The 20,419-nt window shown below is 35.6% G+C and overlaps 1 protein-coding gene across 1 annotated transcript; it reads right to left on the reverse strand.

Moving 5' to 3' along the window:
* Nucleotides 1–3,016: 3,016 nt before the first annotated feature.
* On the reverse strand, nucleotides 3,017–18,525 carry LOC103710502 (U3 snoRNP-associated protein-like YAOH). Its single transcript, XM_008796234.4, has 7 exons — nucleotides 17,917–18,525; nucleotides 16,942–17,284; nucleotides 16,253–16,477; nucleotides 8,406–8,640; nucleotides 7,968–8,140; nucleotides 4,496–4,561; nucleotides 3,017–3,465 (listed from the first exon to the last, which is right to left on the reverse strand). The coding sequence occupies exons 1-7, from the start codon at nucleotides 18,342–18,344 to the stop codon at nucleotides 3,382–3,384; spliced, it is 1,554 nt and encodes a 517-aa protein (XP_008794456.2). The 5' UTR covers nucleotides 18,345–18,525; the 3' UTR covers nucleotides 3,017–3,381.
* Between the last annotated feature and the right edge of the window lie 1,894 nt (nucleotides 18,526–20,419).

A 20,419-nucleotide genomic window follows, 5' to 3' on the forward strand; every position in this document is an offset into this window, starting at 1 on the left:
AAAGTAAAGTGTAACTTTCCGTGCTTGCTCGCATGCATCACATGTAACATGTGCTTTACATGTATCCTGATGAAGAACAGATTGCTTCGAACAATCAAATGGTCCTATATATACCACGCCAACCTGCTTCCAGAACATACTTGTTTAATGAGCCATTGATTGGAATTATTTAACTTTTTTTTCTAATTTATATACTATTAGAGAGTTTTTTTTTCTCTTTGGTATTCCGATCCAATTAGAGTGACCGATGGATAATATGAGAGCAGCAGAGACTAAAGAGAAGTCATAGAACGAAAGCTAAAGTTGAAAATAAGTGCAAGAACTGGAGGGAGATTGCTTCCAGCTTTCACGTGGATCACAAAGATGAAGAAGCATAGCGGAATTGAAACTATCTGATTAAAATTACTATTGGATTGAATATGTGACTATAAAAAAAATTTAAACCACCTTTATAGCAAGGCAACCTGCTAAAGCTCTAAAGCCGTCAAACTTGAGCTATACAACAACTGGATCAAACAAATAATAGAGAGCCTTTGTAAGGAATGCATTTGATGGAAACCTAAATAGCACTTTGGACAAATGCACCATATCAAACATAATCAATAACTTCATACATGTTCAAGGTTAACTAATAATATTGCAGTTTGAAACCGAAAGTTGTTATCTTATTGGAACATATTCTGATTCCATAGTTGCTTGATCCAAACTGGAATTGAATAATTTAATAAACCTGAGAAGTATGCAAGTATTGATCCAACTAAGAGTTAGTGAAGAGTGGTAGGGAAATTGATGAATGTTATATTCAAGATCATATTAGCTGGAGGAAACCCCAGAGGATAAATACTCTTTGGGGAAAACTATCATGCCAAGCTAAAAGTTTCTTTTTTCTCAATGAATTGATAACAGGTTTACAACTTATACCCAAAATGTAAACTTATACCCAAAAATTACAAATCATGTGTAAGGATCCGTGCGGACGTATGTTTAGTCCCACATCAGTTATTCGCTGGATAGATCTTGAATATTTATACAGGATCAAGAAACCCAAATAAAACTTTTTGGCTAGATTTTTTGAATAAAGTCGTGGGTTGTTACACCATGTGCTCTTACATTGCACAAGTTTGAGATTAGTTTGAGAGGATGTGTAATAACGAGCCAGTATTTCCAATCAATATGGAGGAACAGGTCTATTCAAGGAAGTTGTAAAATATTTAAGAGAGAGAGAGAGAGAGAGAGAGAGAGATGTTATTCTAACTTTCACAAGCCACAGAATTTGGACGGCTGTAGATGATAGGTTATCCATTAAGAAAATATTGTACAAGGAACTATCCACACGATAAGAATTCCATTTGAGCATATTTATGGAAAATACATATACATAGTAACATGGCACCAAAATATATATATAGTGCATAACTACATGACATTCACATATGCTAAATGAAATAATACTTAACTACAAGTCAGTGGCAAGGCTACCGAAAACATCATTAGTCAAACTCGCATATTATAGTTTACCCAAAATTTATACAAGAAAAATTAAGGAGTTTAATATGTGGTGGTTTAACCACTAATGTCAATTAAAGGATCTAGAGATGCACCAGATTAGCTCCTTGTAAGTGCCTATGATTGAAAGCTTAAAAAAAAATAAAAAAAAGAACTTTAAAGGTGAATAAAAAGAACCAGTTTAAAATAGCTTAAAAAATATAACAAATCATCCCTAGATGAGTAAAATCAAACATATCTTATCATCAGCGCCACAAAAAAACAAAGATATCGTCAATTCATCAAGTATATGAGGTGGTCACTGCAAGAACGACTTAGGCATTAATAAAACAAAGATCAAACATATTATACTCGATGCCAAAGTGAAGAATACATCAAATTACAGGATGCTTAAATTCATACAAAAATATAATTAAAAATATCTAAAACAATCAGGATGAGCCTCTCTGGTTCACTTCCACATTTTTTTCCTACATAGGCCCGTTTTGAGGAAATGTTGACGGTAAAGCTTTTGAAAGTTGTTTGCCATTCCGTAACTATATTTCTAAAATGCTGTAAAATTTTAACATATGTTTGGTTGGTAAATAAACTAAGAAAGTACTTTTAATACGACAAAATGACCGTAAAAGACATTACATAGTATCATACAACGAAGCATAATAAAATATAATTATATTAATACATATATATTATATAATATAATATAATATAAATATAATATAATAATATTATGATATAGTAATATAATATTGTATACTATAGCATAATAATTTAATATAATATTAAATTATTTAACATAATTTATCAATGCATTATGATATCATATAATGTTATATTATATTTATAGTATAATACAATAATAAAAGTATAAAATATTATAACTATTAGTGTAAATTAATTTTCCATCCTCCCAATAATTGTGGTATAATATAACATAATATTAAATAATTTAACATAACATATTAATATGTTATGATATAATATAATATAATATATAATACAATAATAAATATATAAAAGAATATTTTATGTAATTATAATATGTTATTATAGATATTTTGTCCAAAAAAAATATTATAACTCAAAATATCTTTCCGACAATTTCTGAAAGTGCTTTTTAAGAGAAGCTCCAAAAAAAAAATTGTTTTAGCTAAAACAGCTTTCTAAATATTTCACCAAACACTTCTATTTTATCTAAAAGTATTTTTGAAGGGCCAGAAAGTACTTTTTGGCTCTTCAAAAGCTCCCCCAAATGAGGCCATAGTCGTGCAGTTCATTTCACCGATGAAAGAAAATAACCAAAATAAACCCTTACTCATACAAGGAAGGAATCCACAGCGAAATGAGAGTGAATAATGCCAGACAAGAAAAGAGGTTTAAGTAGAAAGACAAGGGCAGGTGAAAAATGTTGGCACAAATACCGAGTCCTCTATGGGACGAGTAAATAATGCCACACAAGAAAAGAAGTTGAGTGGAAAGTCTTGGCATAAAGAGCAACAAAGAACTGAAATGATATGCAAATCATCGTGAATCAGATCATATATTCTGGAGCACAAGTCAAAGCCACTTCAACAATAAAAATAAATATTTCTTCCTTGGAAAAATAAGTAATACAAAATTATGCTTCTGCAGTAAAATATGCAGGCAAGCTGGTTGTAGCCTCATCTGATGCCTGAGCTGTGGAAAAACACTCGACCTACAAATAGAGTAAAAAAGCACATTGATAATGACCAAAGACAGGGCACTAGTATACTACCGAGGCTTTGACCATATATGATTTCCTAAGTTGTGAGGAAGTACTCGTCCTACTCGCCAAAATGAGAATTCCTCAGTCTGTTGCCAAGGTATAAGCTAAGGATTGGGATCACTAAGAGATTACTCTTCCTTCAACCTGATGGAGTGTATTGCAACTCCATTCCGTGCTGCTGGAACACGTCCCCATCTTCCCAGACGAGGTTCCTGATACAAAATGCCATATGAAATTTATAAATACAGCTAAAAGATAACAAATTGTCCAAATTGAATAACGACTGTTATGGCACTTTGATAAGAACAAACAAAATGCTGCCTAAGCAGGCACCCTTGCTCGGTAGGCAGGTCTGTATCTTTCACACAAAAAAAAAGGAAAAGAAAAGAGAAACTTTTGAGTGAGCAGGTGTTATAGCATTTTACACCAGTTGAACATTCAAGGACTTGCTGGTATATCATTTTTCAGCTAGGCACATGACAAAGCATCTCCTCTTGATGTGACTTAGTTATTTAGGTATAGCACCATGAAACTCCAAAAGGAGCAAATTGTATTCTTTGTGGTAATTAATTAATTACAGGCTCCTGTATGTGATCACATGATCAAAGTGGAGATCTGAGCACTGGAAACCCGAAAAACCATATGCAGTAATTAGCTAATTGTACCACAGTTGGTTGTAAAACATTTTTGTGGATATAAGTCAACACAATTAAAATCTACACCAAAAGGCATTGCAATTTCTTTTGACATAGTCGACGTAGATAAATTTATCATGTAAGCTAGTTGAGTCACAAAATAGCATTTAATCTTGCTCAAAACTAGATTAGGCAAAGCTATAAACTAAAATTTATGTTTCTCTCACTTTGGGCCTCCTTGCGAAGGCCTGCTGGATCTCGCCGGATCCAGCAGGATGGTCTGCAGGAAGAAGTGGGGGAGGGAGAGAGAGAGAGGAGCAAGGACAACGGTGAGGGGTGGCAAGGCCCTAACCCCTCAGGATGAAAATTGGATCTTGAGATGACTTTTTTCATCCCATGGGGATCGAGCCCCATAACCGCCGCGCGCAATCTCTACCAATCTCCCTTCCTCCTCCAACTCTAGTCATCCCTCTCCCACTGTTACCTTCTTTTGCCAGCCCTTTTGCCGAATCCTACCAGAACCAGCAGGATATTCCCAAACAGGCCCTTAATTGAACCTTTATACAAGCAAAATATTTTTAGGAGAGACTTTTTGATGAAAACTGACCTGACCAACTCCAGCAAGGAGGAAACGTCCAGATTTTGCAAATGCAAGTGAATTTATATATCCAACCTGTTTTTCCATCAGAAATTCAGACATTAATCATACTGGTTTCAGAAACTTTATTTTACTAGAGTCGTGCACAAAACAACAAAAGGCTAAAAAAATATAGAAAAGTCTGCAGTTAAAATTCACATTTAATCAATCAAAAGGTTTGCCAGTACAGAGACTCTGACAGTCGATCTCCTAAAGGATAATGATATTGTCTTCTCAATTGTATAGACTATAAGTCACAAACAAGGCTCATCTCATTTATTTGGAATTCGCTCTTATGACAGTGCATGGCAGTTCCTCAGTTCATCACTTAATGTTCTAGGCTCAGGGTTGTCTTCAGGTTTTGCACTTCCCTGACCAAGGATTTAGTCCTAGCATGTACCGGCTGTGCTATACCACACCAACAAGGCATCAGTACGAGTATGCCCTTAGGTATAATACTGTAAGGAGACATGGTACACTCCTCACTCTTGATGTGTCAGCACCAACAGGCATATTGGATGTCAATATGGTACTGTAGTACACCACTGTACCATACCGGTATGAGTACCAACACTGGTACTTTAAATTGGGTTTGTTTGGGATCATATGAGAAAAAAGCCATTCGACCACATGACCCAATTTCAAATATTATTTGGTTTCCATAATGCTAGTCAAACGCATGGTTTCTGGTTATTGTAATAGATTGATAACATGGGAATATTCAAGAGAACCAGAATGAGAAATAAATGCATACAAGGTGCATTTTAGAATTAAAGAACAAATCTTCATACAATATTCTAGATTTGCATTACTTACAGACAGGATCATAATATGCACAAGTTCATTTTAAACTAATTTGCAATTCACTTATGATTAGTGAATTATGTCAACTATGAATAATCCTCAGTCTACAATTTACATAAAGCAAAGTCCAATGCCATTCTACTGCTGATGAGCAAAGGTTTGGAAAGCGGAAGCTGTATAGGTGTGATCAGGTCACTGCATAGTGTATATAGAATATGCAAGGTGCAATAAGGCCGCATATACAGTTCATATTTTTAAATATTTTTAAAAAATAAATAAATACATATATGTGCATATAAATAAATTGTTAAAAAATTAGAAATAAATCAGAAGATTTAGAAAAACAATAAGAACTAACTATGCACATTCAGACTTATTTAAGACTTTTGAGTGCACATTCTAAGTTCTAACATAACATGATACGTTAAACTAATAAAACAACAATATCATCTGTATGAACCATGCTCGAAATTGCAACAAAGAGTAAACTACAAGTTGCAACAAAGTATTGCTAGAAGTTTACAATAACATTTAAGCTTAGAAGTACATACTTCATAAACAAAAGTGAAAAAACATATGGTACTTAAAGGTATGCAGGAGCAATGCGGTAGGGAGGTTCATATGCAGCCTCATATGCTGTATGCTAGATTATATGCAGCTGCCCTATCACATGCAGCCCACTTATACAGCCCAGCACATGAAGGGACCGCATATGGCTTGTGCAAGTGCAGTCCGGCCACCTCCACATATGATGCCACATACACTGCTTTTTAGAATAGTGGATTCGAGCAAGATAGCAGCACACATAAAATATCAAAAGCTCAATAAGCAGTCATGTAAAAACAAGTTCAACTCCAAGTCATTTCTGTACGTTTATATGATAAAACTGAATGTAGAACAGCCTACACAAAAGATCAGCAACTGAACCACAAGCACAATTTAGCAAGTGGAGGTTTAATCTGACTCCAATGAAATTGAATAAACAACAGCAACAGGTTACAAAGCTTAAGTGTAGTTTATTAGTTTGTGCAGTAGATCCAAAATAAGCCTCAAATTCTATAACGCAAAGGGGCATCATGAAAGATCCAAATAAGCCTCAGGTTCTACAATGTGACAGGATTGACTCTTCATCTTAAGATAAACATTGGCGCCAGTTATGACGGCAATCTATGACTTCCAGATCAGAGCTGCAATTGTTGAGTTGCATGAGAAAATAAAAATAAGCAAAACCAAGCAAGGAATTTGAAGGTAGGGAAGCAGAGAGAAGTGAAGAACAATGTGGTAATGAAAAGGGGGAAAGTTACTTGACTCATTAAAAAAAGAAAAATAAATTAATGATCAATTCTATAAAAATAAATAAAAATAGGTGTAAGAGTACTTCGAGTATCGTCTGGACAAGGCAACTATATTTGAAGTTTAATGGCATGTTCATATATCTCCAAACATTTCTACAGCTTAAGGATATCAATATTATCAAGTCTGCAATTAATTGAGCAAAAAGGTCGCTTAATCTTGTGCTCTTGTACAGATACACACCTTAAAACCAAATTTCCTCGGAACACAAAACTGAATGAAAGAAAAGAAATCAAGAAATTCTAGCACTTCCCCATATTTCATCCTCTCCTGCTATTCCTTGTTCTTCTCCTCCCAACTTTTTCCTACATTAGCTTTCATCTGCTGAAACTTCTCCAAACCGGCTATGCTGGATTTTTTCCCCTTTTCTTTTTCCTTTTTTCTTCCACCTCATATTTTTGCTCCTATACAAGAAAACATTCATTTGACCCACTTCATCGCATCAGGATCCGTCACCTAATCATAATATTTTGCAACACTATATGAATTTTCACATCAGAAATCTATATGTTTGGCTGCCTAGAGAAAATTTGTAAAATGCCTGAAATCATGGATCCCATAGAATTTTCGAAGATGATGATCCTATTCATTTTAGATCTTTCTTCATTTAGTACTCAAAACATCTTCCTGAAAATCTCAAGCAGTTTAAAATTTTGAACCAAGAAAGGAAAAGAATAGAATCATGATTTTGAAATTGAAGACTACCAAATGTAATCTAGTTGTTTACAATTTCTAAAAGGTATTTATTTATTTGCAATCCGTTCTATTTCATACACACCAAACTATCCTATGAGTTTCTTGATGATGCTCTCTGACAAAGACATAATGGGCAAGGATTTTTTAAAAACAACACCTTTTAGAAACTGATTTTTAGAAACTGAGGCTCTTAAGTCCCAATAAATTGGCATGTAACCAACTCTCTCCTCTTTAATCTTTAACCAGATGGAGGGATCACCAGCCATCCATCCGCTCACATGCATTGCACTTGCCAAGATCTAGTCGCATTAACTACATGGCACCATACAACTGCCTACCCAATCTCCAAGGCATAAAGGGTCCATGACACACAGTTCAATGGCATTTCCACCCAGATGAATAGATATTATGTATGATAAAGAAACATTCAGAATGTATGATCTATTGCCAAACTCAAATATGAACATAAGTTACTCACCAGAATACCTTGATATTAATCCTTGCCAACAAAATTTTAGCACTTAACCTCAATAAATATTCTATAAAAGATTGACCTTAAAAAAGTCTTAGCACAGTTAGGAAATAATACCAGGGGGCAACTAAATAATGGTCGAATGCCTTTATTATCACTTTCAATTGCCCATATACGGACCACACCATTACCAGCTCCAGTTGCAGCGAGATCGCTACCTCTACACACCGCAACAGAACTAACCCATGAGTGGGCTGATAAATAGCTTTCAGATTTGCAGATGCCATTTTCTGGACGAAGATGAATGTTAAAAAAAGGAAAAGAATTAGAAGCATCCATCAAAAAATTACCAAATAAAGAGCATGCAAAACCAAGGTGATTCACAATTAATCATGCACATCAATGCAGATGTGTTCTGAGTGCAGTTTACAAATAACAATGAAACAGAAGAATGTTAAGACACTCTACCGCCAAAGAAAGATCCTAGTTGATGGTCTTGGTTAAAAATTGAGTCTATTGAACTCATTACATCCATTAAAGGAAATGCTTTCTTACCTGTATTACCACCATCAGGCATCCTTTCCGTAACTTCTTTATGCAAATGATTATTAGGATATAATGGAGGAGCATGAGCATTTTTTATTATGTGCGTAGGCTTTTTCCGTAATATGCTCCAAAGCTCGATACTTCCATCATCTGAGCCAGATAAGAATTCGCTGTCATTAATAAAGCAGCTGCATTCCAAAGATGATGCAGGAGCCCGGAAGATCAATTGTGATTCCTCAGGAACCTATAACACAACAGAAATTCAAATATATGCTATAAATAGGATTGCAGTGTGAACTTTTCAAGTTTTTTTGCCTAAACTGCATAACATATGTAAATATGACATAACAAGGCAGGCATTACTTTTGGTACTACAATTATCATTCAACTTTTTGCAAACAGCAAACGTAACATTGTGATCAATACAAAATAACACCATATACTTCTACTTTTCATTCAGTGATAAAGCAGTTCCCACTCTAGAAGCTGTTGCTTCAGCTTCATGCATATTTGATCCCTATAAATGATTCATGGTGATTCCATGTGTTCCAAACTTGATGACTTAGTATAATATTCACTTCTCAGTCTCATAATATGTTAAGGTCTAGTCCATGATTTACACAAAAAGCCTCAAGCAGCCTAGACTGGTCGGTTGGGCAGTTAAAGAATTCACCTCATCCCATTTTTGTTGTCTGATGTGATAAAATAGAAGAGCACAAGCTATAAGATGGTGATAGTAATATCAGTTGGCAAGTGGCTCTAGTGGCACTAATTATAGCCAGTGGTAGCAATAAGTAACAAGCAGTAACAACAGCTAGTAACAACCAGCACTAACAAGCAGTAATAACAAGCCAGCAAGTACCAAAAATCAGTAAAGCTCTCTATCATGGCTTGGAATGTAAAATTTGTTTTGATTATGTCAGGTATCGTGGCTCTCTTATTTATGCCTGTTCAATTCCCCATTATAACAATATTCAATAGCCTAATCTGGAGGAGAGGGGTGGAACTAGTATATATTTGTGTCCTTGATTTTCTTTTTTAAATTTTACCGTGAGTACTACGCCGATCCTAGACAGCTTGGGCATGACAAATGATGTTTAATGCCTTCATTCAGATACAATCCTTTATGATACCTAGGTGCGGTCCATATACAAGATGCAATCCAAATATAAGTCTTTTTGAAGTCTGGTTGGTTATTTTTTCCCTAAGTTTCCTACCAGGCCACAAGAGAAACAAGGCACAGACCATATTTATTATTTGATGCCTAGTTTTAAGTGATAAGGTAATCCAAGATATAGTAACAGAGCCAATCCGATCATCGATAACAAAATTTTGTGTAAGTTTTGAAGAGGAAACTTCATATAAAGTTACAATGAAGAAGAAACTTAAGAGACTCCTATCGCATATTTTATTGAGAGTGTCTACTATTAACTCTCATCCTATCTATATATTATGGAAAGCAGTCTAAATTACATCTCATATACATGCAAAAACAAAAACTTGAAATTTAACATATTTGTCTCATAGAAATTCTCATCAGGAATAAAACTGTCACTTGCACTGGTCCAAATCTTCGCCCCCAACATCTACCATCTATGCTGCCTCCAACAGCAAGGAACAAAAGTGCCACCTTTATTTCTGCATCTTTCATATTCCTAAAACAAAGGTAAAAGGCCATGGATGTATAAACCTACCCTCAACCATTTCCACCAGATAATCTTTAACCAGTAATAACAAAGCATTATAGGAGCCCATCATTTAGCCCTTTGGCTTATTTTCAACCAGCGGAGCTTGCCTGAGAAAAACTGGGCTCAGGTCAAGCTTTTCATGACCTAAAAAAATTTGGGTCAATAAAAACCCGACCAAGTCAAATATGGATTGAGTTCAAGTTGCACCTCTAGACCTAGTCAGGTGTCCATCAACCAACCTTTAGCAATATATCCACAGAATTTTTCTTTTAGGTTCAGATCTTTCCCTTCAAATGTGAGGCTATTCACTCTCTATTTCCCTTCTTTTTCCTTTTTTCCCCCTTTGTGGAATCTTAACATTGTGCTCTCTATTTCTCTACTTTCTTTAGAAGTCTAGGGCATTATTTGCTTCTCTTCAAGCACTACTGCCAACAACCAGCTACTACTCTACCTTAAGTTCATTGGCCCAACCACAAACACCCCCCCAAGAACCAGCAACCACACTACCCAAACCACAACGAGACTCACAGGTCCATGTAAAGGAAGGAAGCCAAAACCAGTGTTTTCAAATATGGCGCACGAGGCTGCATGCAGCCACATATGCATATCCAGTCTCTTGACTGCACCGCATTGCCGATATGTGGTTACTATATGCAGTCATACCACATATGCATTGACAGGGAAGTCCACTGGCCATATGGCCACAAATGCAGCCAGCTTAGCACTGTGAGGATGCATATATAGCTTTCTTAGCATTATTGGGCCACTTAAATGGCCCACTCTAATGTGGGTCACGTGGATGATGCAAGTTCAAGCTTGTGGTTAGCTTTGATGTGACTTTTCAGAAAGATGGATATGGGTATTGATAGCATTAATCCGTTAATTATACTATAACTGTCATTAATAGGTATTAGTACTAAGTAGCAAGCAGTAATCATGGGCTGTTATGGTTGTTACATTGCTATTATTTATCCCAAAAGATCTTATATCATTTTTATCGTTTTTACTGTAAACATATTATTTGATATTTTTTGTGGAAAAATATCAACCACATATGCATCCATATATCCAGTCCGCATGACAATATAATCTATGCAGTCCCCTGACCGCCTACATACCACAAGCCCCTTTTAAAACACTGGCCAAAAATACTTTAAGGGTTCCTCTCCTTTTTAATTTTCTATAGTTTCCCTTCAAGCTCATTAATTTTCCCAGATATTGCTTTTGGGACTAATTTTGAGATTTGAGACTTTCTTTGCCTTCTACGATTCAAATTTCCAAGCAACAAGTACCTAGTTATGTAATGATATTTTGAACCTTTTATGGTATTTTAGCTTTGATTGTTTATTTTGCTTTGACTAATTTAAGTAGCATCCTTCTCTTCATTTTTTTTTGTTTTTTGTCACTAATATCTCCATCAATTCTAATGCTTTTTAGTTTTTAAATTGTCAAATCATCTAACTCGAAAATCTATATAGCATATCTTTTTTTCCTAATTTTCATCCCTTATATTAAGGGGTTCCAAATGAAAAGAAGCTCTAGAATGGATCTAGAAATAGGAGAAGAGTCGATAAAACCCCTTTTACTATTTCTAATTTAAATATAATTCAAAATTTCTTTTCATAAGGTTTTGGACCTGGGGTATGGGTTTCATGATTTCCAACCCAATCAAATTCAAGTTGGGTACCAATTAAGCAAGTTTTGCTTGGCCTAAATGTGACTCAACTCATACCCCACCCAAGCCATCCAAACTGCCAGCTCTATAGACTGAACATTATTGTCTTCCCATTGGAAAAGAAAAAGAAAACCAAGGCAAACTCTTACACTGTTTTTTTCTACCATACAAGATGGCAACAGCAGGAATTGATGAACCAAATTGATACCATGGATGGAGGAAATTTACTCTGATCATGCCACCAAAATGGAGGCTGGTCATGGAAGCCTCCCTCTATGACCAGAGCATCAAAATTGGCATCAAACCAACATCCCCTCCTATGGCACAACCCAGCTGCAAAGCAAGAAGAAAGCCAGCATAGCATTAGCAAGAAAGCTAGTGGACATGCTTAGACATGGGCTCATCTTCATATCAGCAATAAGTGGTGGTATGGAGGAGCTGAGTTGTTGGCTCGACAAGGGCATGGAGCGACATAGAAAAACCTAAATGAAGTCAAATAGATTTCAATTTGGCAAAATTGAGACACATCCTCCATTGCCTACCACATCTCTCTCACTTACATATGGATATATGTGCATATATATGCATATGTATATACACATCGTATATATACATATATACACATATGCATATGTATATACGCATATATATATATATATATATATATATATATACATATATACATATATACATATATACATATATACATATATACATATATACATATATACATATATACATATATACATATATACATATATACATATATACATATATACATATATATATATATATATATATATATATATATATATATATATATATATATGCGTATATACATATGCATATGTGTATATATGTATATATATATATATATGTATGAATGTAACACACACACGCACACAAATGTACATATATATACGCCTCTTTCCTTTTTAAAATAGGAAAACCCTTATCACTTGCTTATACACACACGCACACACACACATACATAATTATATATATATACACACATATATATACATAAGTATATATATTTTCACCCCCACCTTCAAAACCAACAAGCCACTTTCTTTATTAAAATAGGAAAAACCTCAGCACTTGCTGACACATATGTATATATATCTTCACCCCCACTTTCAAAACCAACAAGCCTCTTTCCTTTTTAAAATAGGAAAACCCTCATCACTTGCTGATTAGTGTTAGGCTTTTGTATCTTTTCTCTTGGAATTATTGAATCCATCACTCCATAAATTTAGCAATCAGGACCTCTTCTTGCAACCCCAAGATTGATGGCACAAAGTAGGCATAACTAGACACCTCTAGCAAAGGCCAAGTAGTTGCAGGTGTTGGTGGCATCTAATCAAATCAAATGATTTTTCCATTTCCAAGAGAGGTACATATCTGCGACTGAAAAGCACCAAAGATCATATTTACCATTTTAGTTCTTTACTTCCCTCCAATTTCTTTTCAAGATATTGCATATCCAATTTTATTTCTTCCAATTATATGCAACAGATTATACTTGAGAGATTTTCTGTATATAATTATTATATTTCCAACGTTTGTCAAGGAACTATCTTTTTTTCTTTTCTTTTTGTTCTCTTATAGTATAGAGAGGTACTTTAGTGCTATTCTGAGGAAGCAATAGCTGTTCCACTATACAAACAAGGTGGTTTTTAGGTTTCCTCTGGACACATGTTAGTATTGGCATTTAACTTACTGGGGTTATCATGGACTGGGTGGCAGGAAGCTTGTAAGAGTAGGAGACTTTTTCTTTGTGGAGGTTTCACATCACATTAGTCATTCCACTCCTTTTGGATAACCCAGAAAGGTGCATGTAAGCCTATCTAAGAGTTAAATAGAAAAGGGTACTTTCATAATTTCATATACTGTTGATAAATTATGTATTTATTTCTCCTTTTGTTATTTAGTCACAGAGGCTCGGCATACTTGTAATGTATCTTAGGATAAAATGTAAAATCCTTAAGGCATGGAATTTCCAATCTTTTTTCCCTTTCCTTAAAAGGAACTTTGAACTTTAGTAGGTAAACTATAGAAGGTAGAGCAAGGTATGAGTTAGTGGTGAGGTAGCAAGATGGAATAAGAGGAAAGACTAAAAAGGATTTTTCTTTCCTTTTCGTGTTTAGTGGAGAAACCTTTCCATCTCTAGCCTTCTATATGATGATACAAACAATTGCTCACATTCTGGCCCTAAAACAAGAGATTCCTTGAAGAGCTTCTCCCAGCTTTTGTTTTGCAAGGCCAAATATGCCATAATATATAAAGTAATATTTAAATGCTCTAGCAATAATAATTGTATCTTTGGAAATATCACTACCCCTATTTCTTGGCTCCATGTCCCTATGAACACCCAAATACTATTTGCGGATCTAATCACTTGGGTAAGCTAGAATCACTAAGGCCCTTTTGGGGGAGCTTTTGAAGGGCCAAAAACACTTTTAGATGGAAAAGGGTGTTTTGTAAAAAATTCGGAAAGCTGTTTTAGCTTTTTTAGAAAGCTAAAAATAGATTTTTGGAAGAAACTCCATTTTGGAGCTTTCCGAAAATGTTATTTTGAGCTTTGTCGAAAAGCTATTTTTTTATCAAAATACCTCCATTTAAAAGTTCCTTTTTTCTCCCAAAACCCTCCATCTGCCTCTTCTTCTCTCACCCCTCCCCCTCCCTCTCCCTCTCTATCTTCTTCTTCCTCTCAATGCCGCCGCCCCTGTTTCTTTTTTTTTCTTTTTTTTTTGTTTGGGGAGGCAGCCTGTGGCTACCCATGGTGGCAGCCACCACGCTGGCCACCACCCGTGGCCGGCGACCCCTTCGCAGGTCGTCGCAACGCCACCCATGGCGCGCAGCCAGCCCGTAGAGCGGCCGGGCCTCCGCTAACTGCGGGACCGCGGCGTCCCAGCCACAGGACCGGGGAGGCGAGTCGCAGCGAAGCCCCTATGGCGACCCCCTCCTGCAGCCAACCGTGGCCGCCGCCTCCCAGGCCCCCTCCGGTGCCGCCGACCTCGCGGGAGGAGAAGAAAGGAGAAGAAGGGGAGAGAGGAAGGAAGGAGAAGAAGAGAAGAAAAAAGAAAAGAAAAAGAAAAGAAAAAAAAGAAGAAAAGGAAAGAAAAAGAAGAAAAGGAAAAAAAGAGAAAAAAAGAAAAGGGAAGAAAAGAAAAGAATAAATAAATAAATAAATAAATATGTATATAAATGAATGAATAAATAATAAATAAAGAAGATAATAAATAAATATATTTCAATGAAATAAAATAATAAATAAATAACTAAATAAAATAAATAAATAAATAAATAATGAGTGAGTGGCAAATAAATAAATAAATAAATAAATTAGTAATTATTTAACTAATTTTATCTAGCTAGAAAATTTGTTGGAGAGATAAATGGTCATCAAAAGGGTGAAAAATTAATTTACACTAATAATTATAATATTTTATACATTTATTATTGTATTATACTATAAATATAATATTATATTACATTATATCATAATATATTGGTATATTATGTTAAATAATTTAATATTATATTAAATTATCCTATAGTATACAATGCTATAGTACTATATTATAATAATATTGTATTACATTACATTAATATTATACTATATCATATATTTATGTATTAATATATATTATATTTTATTATACTCTATTGTATAATACTAGTAATGTCCTTTATGGTCATTTTGTCACATAAAAGTACTTTCTCAGTTTGTTTACCAAACACATGTTAAAGTGCCACAGCACTTTAAAAATGTAGTTACCAAACAGCAAACAGCTTTTTATAAAAGCTCTACTTCAGAAAGCTCTACTTCCAAAAGCTCTACTACCAATAGCTCCCCCAAACAGGGCCTAAGAAAAGTTCCCTTTATATATTATTTATTTGCATTTTCTATCTTAAAATGCTTCGGGAGGAACTCCCATGGGTTCACTTGTGCATTCATGCCAAGTAACAATTAGTTTGCATAGTAAATCACAAAAAAAGCCATGTAAAATGATCCTGCAATTTATTTCTCCTTTATTAACATGCATATCATGACCACAACTGTCAAGCCTGGTCCTAGCTATTTGGGATCCCATGTTAAATGTTACATAATTATAATTCTACCTTTTGATTGACTCCATGTAAAAAAAGCAATATAAAATGAAAACATTTTCGATGACTTGCAGAACTTTGCTGACTGCAACCACAGACAACATGCTGAATCATATCTCACATCAAGTGAGGATTCAACAGAAGCATCAGATAATACACTTGTTTTGGGAAGTCCAAATCTAAGAAATGACATCTCAATGTTATTCTCTTCATTTTTTTCCTGGGAATTGGAAAAGGTCAATCATATGAGCTTGCAAAACAAAATGGAATAAACAAAGAAACAAAAGTAAAGTTACCTCACAATATATATGCTTATTGAGTATAAATTAGTAATTCGATACACCTGCTTTAACTATTCTGAGAAAATCAATGCTTACTTTCCACAATCGCATAGTCCGATCACGCCCTGCAGTCAGAAGTCGTTCTTTTCTGAGACAATCAATTGTCAATATTTCACTTTGATGACCAAATAAATTGTCCATGTGAGTTCTGTCTTCTGCATTCCACAGTTTAATTGTTCGATCAAAGGAACCAGAGAAAAGCTGGGAGGTTCCCTGCCTGAAAGTAAGGCATGAGACAGGTCCTTTATGACCATGAAATGCCTGTAATATCAATTATAGATCAAGGACACAGAAAAGAAGGAAAAAACAGAACACAACATGCTTGCATAAGAAATGTGTGAAAGTCATGCTTGAACCATGTGCATACTTAGCTCTGAAAACAGAGATTTTTTGCAGCACATAAAAATCAGAGAGTAGGTAGCTTCTCTAGCAGCATATGAAGTGACTATTGCATCAAAAGTATTTTTGAATAGGAAAGTTGGAGAAGCATACAATAATAATAACATAGCATGACATTGAACTGTATATCATAATATAATTTAATTTTGACATATTCTTTTATCTACATGGTATCAAGCATCTATCCACTTGGTGACTTGGTTTCAAGCTTTCAACTTAAAAGCAAAGCTACAATAAATTAACCCTAAGTTATTTTTATTAAACAAGTAGGATCTATCCTCCAATTATCAACATGCACAGAGTTAGTGATGGTTACAAACAGCTACCTGGATGTGTTCCCGCGTGCGAGTATCCCATAAATGGATGTGGCGATCCAATCCACCACTGGCCAAATACCGACTGTCGGAGCTAACAGCCAAAGCTAATACATGCTTACTTCTCTTTATAGATGGATTTTGAGGAGCTTTTGCATAATGTGATATCAGTACATCCTCACTGGGCCACAAGTACTTCTCACTTTTCCCACTTTCAACATCCCAGTGCAGAATGGCCCCATCTTTGGAAGCTGAAAACCCCCTCGAGTCATCCTCAGCCAAAGCTACAGAAGTAACAGACTGACGGTGCTTCAGTAGGAGTCGGAACTCATCGAGAGTTTCTGAACTTAGAACCCTGTAAATTTTTCACATAGCATGGTAAGCCTCATAGTATTGCATCTCTTGTAACTTAGGAAACATAATGCAAGCACCAAAGAACCATTTTTTTGTAAAAATAGGAGCATCATATGAAACTTAGAGAGTATACGAATATTTGCACTGTGTAGTAAAAGTAAATCTAAATCAAACACATGAGGCATCCTTTTATTTTCGCTAAGATTACCAAAGCAAATATATATGAATGTATGTCTTTCATCTAGGGTAACTGACTGTATTGACTCAAAATTCCAACTTGGCTAGGTATATTAGCAAATCGAAAGGACAATACAAACAGAAAAATAAGCAAAGAGAAGTAGCAGGGAAATTGTCAAAAGAAAAAGGGGACTTCCAACTGAAGAATCTCACTAGGACCCATTCGTTCAATGAGCTTTGACAAGCTTTAAAAAAGAAAAAAATGCTTGCAGAACTTAAAGCAACATGTAACGCAAATCTCCATATTCAAAATTTCTGGAAAAAAATCATACAACAGCGATAAATTTTGACTTGATGGTCTTCCCAATGTCTGATGGAAGCTGAAAAAAATAAAGTATAGGGGTTCCGGTATTGTGAACGATAAAGATGAGATTTTTCTTGTTTCTTTCAAGTTACCTTGAAGCCAGAAATCTCCTAACCCGACCACTCTCCTCAAGCTGGCCCTTTTGGAGAAACTCCGCTACCAAAGAATCTCTTCTACCCTCCCTCTCCTCCCGCCGCTCCTCCTCGTCCTCCTCCCCTTCCTCCTCCTCCTCCACCTTCCTCGCTATAGCTCGAATCCTCTCCAAATGCTCCCTCGCCATTCTGACCCTCTTCTCATCCGCGGTTTCCTCCGGCTCCGCCGGCTCCTCCTCCTCTCCCCCATCGTCGGCCAGCTCGTCGTCGCTCTCCAGGTCGTCATCGCCATCGTTGGCGGCGTAGCGGCCCTTGCGCCGCCGCTTGGTATCGGTCTCGAAGAAGGGGTCGTCGTCATCGTTGAACGATCGGGGTTTCTTCTTGCCCCCCTTCGTGCGGGAGGGCTTCCTGAGGACCCGGTGCTTCATGAAGCGCAGAAGGTCGGGCGTCGGATGCTATTCGATGGCTGGAATTAAGGTTAGGGCTTAGGGTTTTATAGGAAAGGATTTGATGGCGAGGTTTTTGTAAGATCTGTGAAGGAAGAGGCGGGGCGCGGGTGGTGCGGCAACGAGGGTTTTAGAGAAGTTAGAAGGGAAGCATGAGATCGGCCTGAGACGTTTGCTTGCAGGAAACGGCCCAAAGGTGATCCGAGGCCCAATTCAGTCGGGGTTGGACTTGAACGGCTCTCGATCAGGAGAGGTTTAAAACGCCGAACTTTTTAATGGCTATAATAGATACTCGTTACTTCTTTTTTTTTTTTGACACGTGCACTGCACGTGTCAGTAGAAGTATCAAACTTAATTAGTTAAAGGTAAAGTTGGTCCAAATTAGCTAGCTAGAGGCTCGAACTCGACTCGAATCAAAATACTCAGACTCAAAACTTAAGTTGAGATTGATTGAGCCTAAATATCCAAGCTTAAATTCATCTCGTAAAAAAATAAAAAGGGCAATGCTCGAGAGTAACTTGACTCAACTCGAGTATTCATGGAGCCATACTCGAGCTTGAATTCGAGCTCGAATTCGAACCTTAGTCATAATTAAACAATAAAAATTAAAATAAAATATAACATAATATTATAATATCATAATATTAAATTAATAATATATACTATAAAATGTGATATAATATTGTTATATATATATATATATATATATATATATATATATATATATATATATATATGCATACTTGACTAAGCTCGCAAGTCTTTGAGTCAAGTCTCTTGCTACTCAAAAACATTATTCGAGCTACTCGAGTTCGACTTGAGCTTAATAATAATTCTGTCGAGTCAAGCTTGAACTTAGTCAAGATTGAACGGCTTCCAAGCTGCTCGGCTCATTTGCATCCCTTATTTCGACTTTTGTATATGACTAGTTATAGATCCGTGTGTTGTACGAGATGTGGTATGCATGCTTCTACCAGCTAATGTGCCGATGCATAGGTTATACGCACTCCTATTATTAAAATTTCACCACTTGTCCCAAAAGCTTAAGCTGATAAGATAAGATATATTTATTTATATATTTTATATTTTCTTACACTCTTTCTCACCTGTGGGCTGGACTTTTCTTTAATGGGTGAGTCCAACATGTAAAATTTTTTTTAAATAATGGGGTTAAAGAGTGCGGAGACAGGGTTCCAACTCAGGACTCTGCTCTGATACTATGTTGAAATCACCACTTGTCCCAAAAACTTAACAAGTGGTGATTTTAATACCTATCCACTTACTGATGTGGCAATACATGATTGAAATTGATTTTTAAAAAGATTTAATGTGGTTACATTCCCTTTAACTCTTTCCCAACTCTTTGAGGTCCTGAGTACTTTTTATTAACCCTTAAAGGCTCGTTTGGTACGGAGGAAGCATTTTTCCTCCTAGGAATATGATTTCTGAGAAGAAGATTCCTAGAAAGAGAATGCCTAGGAATATACTTTTGGCATGTTTGGTTAAACATGGAAAAGTGACAGATTTCCATGCTTATGTTCGGTTGACCATCCATTTTCCTGGGAAAGTTATGTGTAATTCCTATTATACCTTTAATAAAAATTAGGTCTTTAGTGCCTCTTTAATGCTGAAGGGTCTTTTTGAGAAAAAAAATAAAGATGGAGTGATTCCCGCCTCATGAGAAAGTATATTTTTTATGTTTCTCATGGGAAAGACTTTTTCATGAAATGTGGGAATCATATTTCCAAGAGAATATAACTTTTCTATATCTCTCCTTTGAAAACTCCAACCAAACAAGAGGCATCTCATTACTTTTTCATTGACCACCCTTTCCTCCATTCTTTTCCCACGAACCAAACGAGCCCTAAATAAGCATTGTTTGAGGTTGAGTATCATAGCAGTAAACATATAAGGACCTTGCATAATTTTTATATTCTTTTTACTCTTTCCTAACTCTTCATGCTCCTTAGGACCTTTTATTAACCCTTAAATAAGCATTGTATGTTAATGATTGATGATTATTCTTGTATGCTTCTACTTGCTAATGTCCTCATACG

This window comes from Phoenix dactylifera, chromosome 11, assembly GCF_009389715.1.
Source record: "Phoenix dactylifera cultivar Barhee BC4 chromosome 11, palm_55x_up_171113_PBpolish2nd_filt_p, whole genome shotgun sequence".
In the NCBI taxonomy this organism is placed as follows: Eukaryota; Viridiplantae; Streptophyta; class Magnoliopsida; order Arecales; family Arecaceae; genus Phoenix; species Phoenix dactylifera.